The 11,591-nt window shown below is 35.1% G+C and overlaps 1 protein-coding gene and 1 long non-coding RNA gene across 5 annotated transcripts; one reads left to right on the top strand and one right to left on the bottom strand.

The window, feature by feature from the left end:
* Nucleotides 1-2,606: 2,606 nt before the first annotated feature.
* Nucleotides 2,607-5,549, top strand: LOC106322993 (dolichol kinase). The gene is made up of 13 exons (XM_013761148.1): nt 2,607-2,894; nt 2,998-3,110; nt 3,181-3,381; nt 3,457-3,561; nt 3,640-3,710; nt 3,793-3,873; nt 3,953-4,167; nt 4,267-4,456; nt 4,540-4,605; nt 4,685-4,773; nt 4,867-4,981; nt 5,062-5,113; nt 5,199-5,549. Exons 1-13 carry the CDS (start codon nt 2,701-2,703, stop codon nt 5,411-5,413), a joined length of 1,707 nt encoding a protein of 568 aa, XP_013616602.1. The 5' UTR covers nt 2,607-2,700; the 3' UTR covers nt 5,414-5,549.
* A 1,534-nt stretch (nt 5,550-7,083) lies between these two features.
* On the bottom strand, nt 7,084-8,974 carry LOC106292723. 4 transcript variants are annotated; one of them, XR_001260231.1, is made up of 7 exons: nt 8,636-8,974; nt 8,447-8,527; nt 8,322-8,385; nt 7,954-8,248; nt 7,707-7,872; nt 7,501-7,619; nt 7,084-7,418 (listed from the first exon to the last, which is right to left on the bottom strand). It is a non-coding gene; the product is annotated as an uncharacterized LOC106292723 (long non-coding RNA). The 4 variants fall into 4 exon arrangements; XR_001260228.1 differs by having other exon boundaries at nt 7,954-8,385; XR_001260232.1 differs by having other exon boundaries at nt 7,954-8,385; nt 8,485-8,527.
* Nucleotides 8,975-11,591: the final 2,617 nt, after the last annotated feature.

Below are 11,591 nucleotides of genomic sequence, written 5' to 3'. Positions count from 1 at the left end.
AAAACTTATTTATATATTATATAATTTCATTTTGATTCGGCCAAAAAAAAATTTTCTATTCGATTTAATTTCAATTAAAATTTTATTAATAAATTAAATAAATATAATTTTTATTTTATTTTTATTTATAAATTCAGTAAATAGAAAACAAAGTAATTTCGTAGCTAATTCCCGATGTATTAACGAGGAAAATTAACGACAAAATCTCGAGGAACTATTAACAAGGATTTTACGTGGATTCGTTTTTGTATACTTTACGATTCTATTACGACGAATTACTTTCGTGTTATTTACGTTTTTATTACGACGAATATATTTAGAGGTTTTTGCGGGTCTTTTACGACGAATCCTTTTCGAGTTACTTACGAGGAACACAAACGACCGCATTACGTGGAAACCCCACGTGGTCTTTACGACGAAACCTTAATTCTTCTTTACGAGGAAAATATAACCTCGCTAATGAACGAGGAAATGGCGACGAATCTTCTCTTACGACAAACATATAACGACGAAACGCCTTTCATCGCCATTTCCTCGTAACCCTTCTTTTACGAGGAAATAACGAGGATTTTGGCCGTCGCTATACTTGTATTTTCTTGTAGTGCCTTCATCCTCTACGAAATTTGGTAACCCCTAAACACTGATTAGCTCTACTTAAACACAAAAAGGCATGTTTCATACCTAGACCGTTACCCTATCTAATGCCTATGATAAGAAGCTCACACCACTCTTAATTGAATGTAAAGAGTTTTGTCTGGAAAGTTTTAACTTTGGAAAGTCTAAGATATAGAGTATGGAGCCTTTTTGAACAGCAGTCAGTGGGGTTCTTTGTAAGGATGTGTTGTTTTAGGTAAATTGCTTGTATGGTTCAGAGATTCGTGGTTATTGTATGGTTGCTGAGAATAAGCGAGTTCCCACACTCTCAAACCCTTCTCTCGGTTCTTAGTACTTGATTTTATTTGAGGACAAACAAGGATCTAAGTCTGGGGGAGTTGATATATTGTGTTTTTGGCACATTATATGTCCGTCTTACTAATAGTTTTCAAGGTTTTATCGAGTCTTTTTAGTCCATTTGAGTCATTACAGGTCTGGAGTTGCATTGAATGAAAGATAGACCGGCTGAAGGGAAAGAAGAGAAAAAAAGTGTGAAATGGAGTCTTTCGCGCAGAACTGCCGACCGGAGCAGCCTTAGTGTCTGCTCCAGCGGCAGAGTGACAAAAATTAGGTGCCTAATTGAATGGAAATCTTCTTTCTCTTGCATGCAAAGAATGCTTATTTCAAGAACAATATCTCTCCTCCAAACACTGATTTTATCATTTTCCATGTATTAAATATCTAGCTTCTCCAACAAGTTTAGTTTCATATAAATAAGTTGTAATCTCCATTGAAATAAAATAAGCCTTTGAGTGATTTTTTTGGAACCTAGAGAATGATTCTCACTTTTCTTTCAATGGAGTGTAATATCCATCGATTTTTTCGATCCGTCATGGTGCGTCATATCATATCCAAGGGATCAAACTGATTTGTCTTGGTGCATCATATCCAGGGAATATCAACCTCATTGTCATATAAGTGCGTCATATCCTAGGGCATTGAATCGGAGACTTTCGGCGTCCTTGTGCGATCATTCACTCCACATCTATTGTCTTTGAAGCTTTAGGGTTTCATAGAAACAAGGCTTATCCCTTTTACCAACTTAGAGTGCCGATTCCTCGGGAGATTTTCATCATTTTCATCCCCAGATAAACCTGTGCATTCATTAAAATGGTAGCCAATAAAAAAAATTCAAATCATATTCTGTTTATAAAAGAAAAAAAAATTATTAATTGACAAAACAAAAAAAATAAATATTTTATGTTGTTAGCAAAAATCTAAACCCTAAACTTTATGCATAATTCCTAAACCATAAAACTCTAAATCCTAGAGCTTAGGATATAGAGTTTGAGATTTTGCCGACAGTGTTTAAGATTTATGATTTTGCCGACAACGTTATTCATTTTCGGCTACTAATAATATTTTGTGATTATTTATTTTTGTTTTTTTTTTATAAACAGAATATAACTTGACAACTACTTATTGTTATATTCTGTTTATAACTTGGCAAATTTTTATTGGCCATCTTAACATTGTTACCAAAAAAAAAAAAAAAAAAAAATTTTATGTTGTTAGCAAAAATCTAAACCCTAAACTTTATGCATAATTCCTAAACCATAAAACTCTAAATCCTAGAGCTTAGGATATAGAGTTTGAGATTTTGCCGACAGTGTTTAAGATTTATGATTTTGCCGACAACGTTATTCATTTTCGGCTACTAATAATATTTTGTGATTATTTATTTTTGTTTTTTTTTTATAAACAGAATATAACTTGACAACTACTTATTGTTATATTCTGTTTATAACTTGGCAAATTTTTATTGGCCATCTTAACATTGTTACCAAAAAAAAAAAAAAAAAAATTATTGGCCATTAATTTAGTGACCAAGGTGAGCATAACAAAAACTCAATAAATTTGTGCAGGAGAGAGCGAGTAAAACCAAACCGATGAAATTGACTTTTCCACGTGATAAATAAAAGTGGAGTGACCGTAAAGTCCGTGCTAAACCGTGTCTATGGGACCCCTAATGCCTACAGGTCGCGTTTGGTGGCGGTCCAACGATTAAAATCCCAAGGAATGAGAAATCAACTGTAACCGGCGACGATGGCGAAGACGAAGACGCCGTTAGTGACGGGAGAGAGAGTTGTAGTGGCAGTCGTGGTTTCTCGCGTTATCCTCTCTCCCCCTCTATCTCTCATCTCTCATGGCTTCTCCCTCTTCCTCCTCTGCCTCTTCGCCTTCCTCGTCGAAATACGGGCGGAGACTTCTCCCTTTCTTCTCTCTCGTTTCAGCCCCAGGTTAGTTTCCACAGAGAGGCGATTAGCTACGGAATTTTCAAATTGAATTAGAAAGCACGAACCTGTACGAGATTCAAGATCTTGTTCAGTTTTTTAATGGCAGGCGAGGTGCATCTTCAGGGATATTGCTGGGAGCAGTAACACTTCCTTCTGTTATGTTATCTAAGTTGGTACAGCTTACAAGAGCCATCTCACTTCATGAAGCTGAACAAGATGGTAATTTCACAGACTATTCTTAAGTTTGGCTTATGATTGCTTGCTCACAAAACATGCCTTTTTTTTGTAGAGCTCTCGCATGTTACAATGCAGTACTGGGCAGCATCTGCAAGCTGCTGCGCCATACTTATATATCTCTCTGTAATTATGTCTCAAGCCAAGAAAACTGAGTCTTTGTCCTCGTCGCTTTGGCTTACGAGGGTTAGTTTAACTGGCACGGTCTTTTATGGGGTGGCATGCTTTGTTTCACTTTCCATGATATCACACACTGGTAACTCTAACATCCTGTTTTGGCTTTTGCTTGCTGTGTTCACTGGTGACCTATGCTTCTTCTTTATCTCGACAGGCTTGAACACTTCATTAAAAATGTTGTGGATGTTATTTCACGGCCTTGCAGCTGTGAAGTTAATTCGACATTTGCTTTGCACTTTCCCTTCCTGTGCCTCCATCGGTACTTCTATTCACGTCTTGGATTAACATTCATGAGATGCATTAGAGAAGTCATTAGATGATTTTGGGTCTTATGTAGGGGAAGCACTTCTCGTAACCAGTGGCCTTGTTCTCTATTTTGGCGACTTTTTGGCATGCACAATTGCAAAGGTTTTAGTTTTCCAGTCTTTGTTGCTCACAAGAATGACTGAACGGTTTCTTTGCTGTAACTTTGGTACATCGACTGTTACAGATCTGCGAGAATTTGATACCTGTGGATCTCGTCTCAATAAGCTATGGAATAAAGAGATCTGAAACCGGCATAATCGTCCAGGTATAATAATGGTAAATCAAGATTAAATACACAACTTTTACTGTATTGCTAAATAGCAGCTCCCCTGTCTCCTTCTCAGGGTCTACTGTTGGGCCTCCTACTTTTCCCTATGGTGTTTAGATGTGTTCTGCATATATACGAAACCTTTTTGAGAAAAAGAGACGGTGGACAAAGAAACTGCACTGATGCTGCAAAATCTATCTTATTCTTTGTTTCACTTGTATTCTTTATGGTCCTCGCTGTTCCTTCTTGGATGCAGTTTGTTCATGATTTCCACCAGCATCCCTTCTTATGGTACTTCAATCTCTGCTCTCAGTTACTTATCTATTTTCCTTTCTACGCTAACTTCCACATGCTAAGATTGTATCTATTGTTCTTACTCTTCAATCCTAGGGTGCTTACATTTGTCTTTTCTGAACCTCTGAAGAGGATTTCACTATGTATCTACTGGGTGCTGTTGATCGTTGTGTCTGTCTCAAGATTCTACAGCATCTCGAGGAGTAGCAAGGTTGAGAGAATCCTGCTCCGGAAGTACTACCATCTGATGGCAGTTTTAATGTTCTTGCCGGCTCTTGTCTTGCAGGTGACTAATAATTTCTAATTTTACTATTTAGAAATCTGTTATGTATTAGTAGTTTCTTACAGTTTTCATATCCTTTCATTCAGCCTAAGTTTCTCGATCTAGCATTTGGTGCAGCACTGGCGGTTTTCGTTGCATTGGAGATCATTCGAGTAAGCCCTATTCTGCATCACTTAACTTACCTTCACGGTCTCATCACTTATGCAAGATTATTCATTTTATTCAAACCAGATCTGGAGAGTACAGCCGCTTGGAGAGCCTTTACATCATTTCATGAATGCTTTCACAGACCATCGTGACTCAGAGCTTCTGATCGTCAGGTATTCACAAAGCTGTTTAGGGAACTCATTTGTCACAATATTTTTGTTAGGGTAACCACTGATGATGATGACATGTCTTTTTTTTTCTTGTAGCCACTTCTCACTCTTACTGGGGTGTGCGCTTCCAATATGGATGTCTTCTGGGTTCAATGACCGAGCTTTATCCCCATTTTCTGGGATCCTAAGCCTCGGGATTGGAGACACAATGGTAAGACTTTGCTCAGATATTACTTACATGCTACCTTTGGAAACCTCAAGTCTGTTCCACTGTAATTTTTTCGCTTACAGGCATCAATGGTTGGTCACAAATATGGAGTATTAAGATGGAGCAAGACAGGAAGTGAGCATCTTCTATTGCTTTAGGAAACTAATATTGTCAACTGCACAATTAATGGGTTTTTTTTTTCTTTTTTTTTGCGGAACAGAGAAAACAGTAGAAGGAACAGCAGCAGGAATAACGTCGGTGATGGCAGTGTGCTTTGTGCTGGTCCCAGTGTTAGCATCAATGGGTTATATACTAAGCCAAGGATGGTGGTCGCTTCTTCTTGCGGTTACTGCCACCGGTATGTTGGAAGCTTACACGGCGCAGTTAGACAACGCATTTATACCTCTTGTCTTCTATTCACTCCTCTGCTTATAGTAAAGTGCTTTTAGTTGTTTTTTTCTTCTTGTATATAGTAAAAGTTAATGTACATAACAAAGTATCTTTAAATAGAGCAACAACTAGATTCTGACCAGTGCGTTCTGTTTTTTATAACTTTATATTGTTCTTAATATGAATATGTTATCATACTATAGGAATGAAATTTATTTATATTGTTAGTGCGACTATGCATGTTTAGAAAGAAATCTTAACAAAATATTAAAAATAGTGTTTTAACACTTGAAAGGAATATGTTAAGATTAGAAATTTAAATTTACAACAATACTTTATAAACCTATCACATTAGAATTTTAATAGAAGGAGTACTCTTATATTTATAATAATACTAGAGCCAGCCCGTCCTACGGGCGGGAAGTTATAATAAAAGTTGTTTTATATTAATTTATGAAGTATCTAAAAATTATTATAGATAAAATTATTATAAATAAACAAATTATGAAAAAATTATGAGATCAAAATAATAAATATTTTGTTTTGAATTATAACAACACAACAGTAACCTTCAACGTTCTTTGATAAATAGCATTATATTTTTAATATTTATTTTATTTTTAAGTGTTTAGTTTGATAATATATAGTAATAATATATAGTACTCACTATTTATTATTATATAAGTGTTTAGTTTTATAATATATAGTAATCATTATTTATTATTATCTATTTATTTGACTATTTACTTTAAAAAGCGAAAAAGTTAAAATTATTAAAAATTAAGTTTTAAAGAAATTATTAATTTTATTTTTAATAGTTTTTTAATTTAACTATTGTAATAGTTAAAATTAAGTTTTTTTAAAATTGCTTGGTGAGTTTAATGAAGTTATAAGTAATAATTAATAAGTAGTGCGAAGTTTAGATTACATAAAAAATTAAAGGAGATCATTGCTATTTAAAACTATACATGTTTGTTTGAGTCTTATGTATATATTATTAGGATGCTTGAAAATAAAAAAAATCACATAATCTCAGTAACTCATGATTAGAGTTTTAAAAATAAATGGTACTTGGTATAGTATACTTCTTACACTTTATTATATATATAATTAACTTATTATATATATCAAATAATATTTTATTGTTATATATTCTGATTTCATTTACAATAAATTATTTATATATAACATGCTAAAGTATTTTTATTATAATTTTGGATCAGATATATATTTATTTAATCAGATTTATTCTTTTAAATAAGAAATTTGTAAACTTAAAATGTTAGAAAGTAAATATATTAGTATAAGTAAATTTATTTACTATATTATTTAATAATTATTTTTAATATATGATCTATTGTAAAATGAAAATGAGTATTTGTATTTTTCAATTTATTCACATATATTAAATTATTAAACATTGAAAAACATTTTGGTTATTTTTCAAATATATATATATATATATATATATATTATGTAAATTGAATCTTATAATGATATAATATACATCAGGAAGAGGATAACATTTGTCACCGAATTTAAAGTTATTTTTAAATATAATATGATTTTAAATGTTTAAATTATAAATATATTAGTAGAATTTATTTATATAGATTTATTTCAAATATTTAATATGTAGATATAAATAAAAATATGAAAATGTTATGGCTTATATGGGAAAAAATCAATGTGAGTAATTTATTACAGTAAAGAAAAAAAACGAAGAGAGTTTCATTTTGGGATAAATATTAATCCAATTTCGTCTTTATCTCCAATTTCAAATCAATCACGAACCCTTTTATCTTTTTCAAATCACAGCGAGGGAGGTGCTGCAGGAATGATCAAAGTAAGTTACTCTTTTTCCAATACTGTTACATAGAATATGATTACTTTCTAATAATATGGTCTTATGAACTTGGTTTCTCGGCTGTAGCTTGCTTCTGATGCAGTATTTGGAACAGACCAAACCTTGTTTTGAAACTTCTTGGAACAGAGAGATCAATCCAAGCTCTCGATTGTAAAACTTCAGCCCACTAAAAAGTTTTGGTTCCTGCAGAATGAAACCATTTTAGACGATAGTTTGTTAAGTATGTTGTAATATAGAGAGAATCACAGAGATAGACGAATCAAACCTTGTTCAAAGCTCTTTGTCTTCCAGTAAAAGGTCCTTGTCGTGTTCCATGTACATCAATGGAAATCTCATATAGCTCCTCGCTTACATATTCTCTGTCTTTCATACAGGCCTTGATCCCTGCAAGATAATATATACAAACATTTTTGACAAATTGTGGATTTGATCAAATGGAAACATACATGTTACATTGCTGATAATACTTACAATCAATGCTCAGAATCCATTTCCCCTCCAGGATCCCCATCATGAATTTGAGTGTCCTTTTGCAGGCTCCATTTTCGTTGGTTGATGCAATTACATGCGTAACTCTTGGCTCCCATTTTCTCGAGATTGTAACTCCAGAAACTTCAGCAAATTCCAAAATCAGATTCTGCAAGCAAAGCCATCCATGCGGTTTATGTTGTAACGTGGATAGGTTTTGATAAATAAAAGGGTATGTATATTTCTTTACCTTCTTTTCAAAGGTAAGTCCTGAACAGCATAGAACTGTTTTCTTGGGTCAGATAATCGCTTTATCTGCAATGGAACTCGAGGATTCCTTGTTCCCTTGGTTGAGAGAAGTTGATATAGGAACATATCCTTATGAAGTGTTCCAAGATGTGGAATGGTCTCTTCTGATTGGTGAAAACCTCGAGGCACTGTAATAGAACATGCTACCTAGTCGGACATTACTGCACAGATAGTTGCGCGGAGCAAGACAAAGCTCTTAACGCAGTTGCAACACCAAGTGTTCCAATAGAATATAACTTCTCACAAATATAAAATCATTAGCCAATAGAAATTAATGAAAAAGAAGGAAGAGGTTTAAGCAATCAATACCTGAGTATATGTCTCTGTTTTGTAACTCCATTTGAAGATGGCATGGTGGTTGATAATCTTCAAGCTGCCATGGTTCAACAGAATGAGAAACTACATATACATGATATTGAGAAGATGACAGTAACCTTCAATAGAATCAATGATAAACAGAAGTTTGTCTGACCAGCCCCCACATCTTTGGTGTAATCATATCCAAAAAGAGCGACCTATAAAACATGGGTGGTTAATACCCAAGTATCAAATCCAGACCAGCAAAGCAGAAGTGTACAACACGAAAGATAATAGAAAAACAAAAAGTTTGTTTCGATTCTCACCTACCTGCTCAGTCATCTGATGTGGTTTCCGCTTATTCCAAGGATTGGGACAACATCACTTAATAATCAGTAGGTAGAAAGACAAAGAGACGCGGCTGCAGATTGATCTGAGACAAAAAATCTCTTGAAACACCATTGAAGGGGACAGAGATCTGAGACAAACAATCTCTTGAAACACCATTGAAGGTGACAGAGGAAGGGGAGAGACGATCGATCGTTACGATCGATCGTTACGATCGTGGTCAGAAATCAGAAGTGGCCGAAAGGGGAGAGACAAACCGTAAAGTTTCATGTTTCGTGAAAACAAAATTAGGGTTAGACTCCACAGAGCCCGAAAGCACAAACGGAATAAGCCCAAACAAATGAAATATTTGACTTAATGAAACGCAAAGTTTAAGGAGATGAGACACGTGTCACGCCTAGAGCTTTCGATTTTCTGACGTGTCCGCCTACGTGGCATGCCTAGGAGAGAGGAAACTCTATTATATATATAAAGATAACTGACTTAGGGTCTGACTGGTTCAAACGCAGCGGCAGCGGTTGCGAGAGTTTGTGAATGCGGATGGTTGCGGTTTCTAGCGGTTTTAAGAGATTTATATGACTAGTTATGCGGTTATAAATTGGTACGAGATACTTATGACTGGTTAATTACCAAACATATCAGAGGTTAAATAATAAATTAACAATATTTAAATTTTATATAATTATAAAAATATCAAAAGTCATAATATTAAATTAAGCATAAAAATTATAATTAGAAAATTATAGTTTTTTTTGTCATCAACTTATACAGACTCATACTGACTCTGTGAACCAAACTGGTAGATCTTGATCCATGTGAACGATGAAAGACGGTTGCTTCCTGACACTGTGTGCTAGGCTATCCGCCTTTGAACGACGAAAGACGGTTGTTTCCTAAAACCGGTACAGTTTTAAATTTTTAAAAATTATAGAAAATATTTTTATTTTAAAATTTTATAATATTAGCTAAAATATAATAGATATAATTTAGTATTTTTATAATTCCAATTTAAAATTTTTGATTAATAGTTTTATTTTTTTGCATTTATATTGTTTTTTAAAATAGAAAAATATTATCATTCCGCAACCACCCGCAACCGTAAACGCTAATTGGAACCACATTTTGAATTTATGAAGTTTAGAACGGTTTGAAATAGTTCAGAACGATTTGATTGATTGTCACAAAACGCCAATAACCGCTAGCAACGTAGCGGAGAAACCAGTCATACCCTTAGTTCCAATTAAATTGGTATGTCAAATAATGTTGTGAAGGAAATGGAAATTAATAAAAAGATTAACATGTTTCCAATAATTTAGTGATAGTATATATGAAAGGAATATTATGGTTGATCATATAAGAATATCGACTGGATTTGAAAGATTGATACGCTTGGGTTAATGTGATAGCTTGAAAACAGGGGCTGTTTTGGAGTGATTCAGATTTTTGTGTTATTTGGTGGAGCTAATTTAGTTTTTTTTTTTAACTCAAAGAACATGAGAACTTAGCTCAAGTTTGCAAACATGACAGATCAGTAGAACTGGTTAAAGAAAACAAATCAAAAACATAAGCATCACTGACAATGAAGGTCAAGGTTAACTCATCCTAAGGGAAGGATTTCAAAGTTCACCAATAACCTCAGTCTGGATGAGATCATGAAGCCATGCCGGTCCTCCCAAGGCAAGGTACGAACGTAGTCGTCCATCACGGAGAACACTTGTAGATATCTTTCTTGCCACCTTATTAGACTCCCGTGACTCTACTTCAAACTCGATAACAGTAAACTCCAAGCAAACTGTCTCTATCTGTCGAAGTAAGCACCTATATCTTGGCCAACGAGCAGGAGTTTTTATTGCATCTATCAGCTTTTGAGATTCAGTTCCAATACTGGCCTCTTCTATTCGCAGATCCCTTAGGCTTCGAAGTACCCACAATAGACACTCCATTTCAGCCGCCAGTTTGTCCGAGGTAGGTACGAGTGCGTCTCTTGCATGCATACACACATCCCCTCGATGATTTCGTGTGATCCAAGCTACTCCTATGAATTGTTTATCACTTCTTCAGCTAGCATGAAGGTTGCATTTTATCATACCTTGTGTTGGCGGAAACCAGTACTTTGGCATGCCCATATCAGCCTGCACCTGCCCTCCATTACTCTCCGCCTTGTTCAGTTTATTCCATAAAGCTGCTTCCTCTACACAACTTACATGTTTGTTCCACATGCATACCATGAGCTGTAAGGCGTTCTGCAACAGCTAGAGCCCCAGACACCGCCCGCCACCAAAACATACGAATCTTTGGTATCGTCGGTAGCTTCCAAATAAGCTTCTTTATTTCAATTACCGCCTGATCTTCTACCCTGTGATCGTCTCCACGGTTTGACGTTACGCTTGTAAGGAGCCAGCACCCACTTTTAACTGTGTAGTCACCTGACTTGTTGAAAGCCCATATCTCTCTGTCTTTCACTCTGCCAACACCAATCTGTTTGATTCGATCCACCTCATTTGGTGGGAAGAGCTGCTGCAGTAATTCCATTTTCCATTTCCCATCTTCACCTATGAGCTCAGAAACTCTCAGGTTGACATCAAAACATGGTTGTTTGTTCACCGGTCTTCGAGGAACTTCATCCAAAATCCACTTATCAGTCCACACATGTGTATCTCTTCCATCACCTATGGATCTGATCAATCCCTTCCTCAGTAATTCCCTGCCAAAAATTATACTTCTCCAGACATAAGAAGGTCTATATCCTTTACTGCACTCAAGAATGGTCGAGGATGCATAGTACCGGCCCTTATAGACTCGCGCCAATAAGCTGTTCGGTTCATTATACAATTTCCATGCTTGCTTAGCAAGCAGCGCCTGATTGAAGTCCTCTATGTCCCGAAACCCCAATCCTCCTTTGTCTTTTGGCACACAGATTTTCTTCCACGCAAT

This window comes from Brassica oleracea, chromosome C1, assembly GCF_000695525.1.
Source record: "Brassica oleracea var. oleracea cultivar TO1000 chromosome C1, BOL, whole genome shotgun sequence".
Classification (NCBI taxonomy): Eukaryota; Viridiplantae; Streptophyta; class Magnoliopsida; order Brassicales; family Brassicaceae; genus Brassica; species Brassica oleracea.
This window is presented reverse-complemented; position numbering and strand designations above follow the sequence as displayed.

What these genes read in the sequence shown, in the direction of transcription:
- LOC106322993 (XM_013761148.1), top strand. Translation starts at nt 2,701, where the DNA reads ATGGCGAAGACGAAGACGCCGTTAGTGACGGGAGAGAGAGTTGTAGTG. An exon ending in TCAGAGCTTCTGATCGTCAG is followed by an intron (nt 4,774 to 4,866) that starts GTATTCACAAAG and finishes TTTTTCTTGTAG; the next exon opens with CCACTTCTCACTCTTACTGG. An exon ending in AAGATGGAGCAAGACAGGAA is followed by an intron (nt 5,114 to 5,198) that starts GTGAGCATCTTC and finishes TTTGCGGAACAG; the next exon opens with AGAAAACAGTAGAAGGAACA.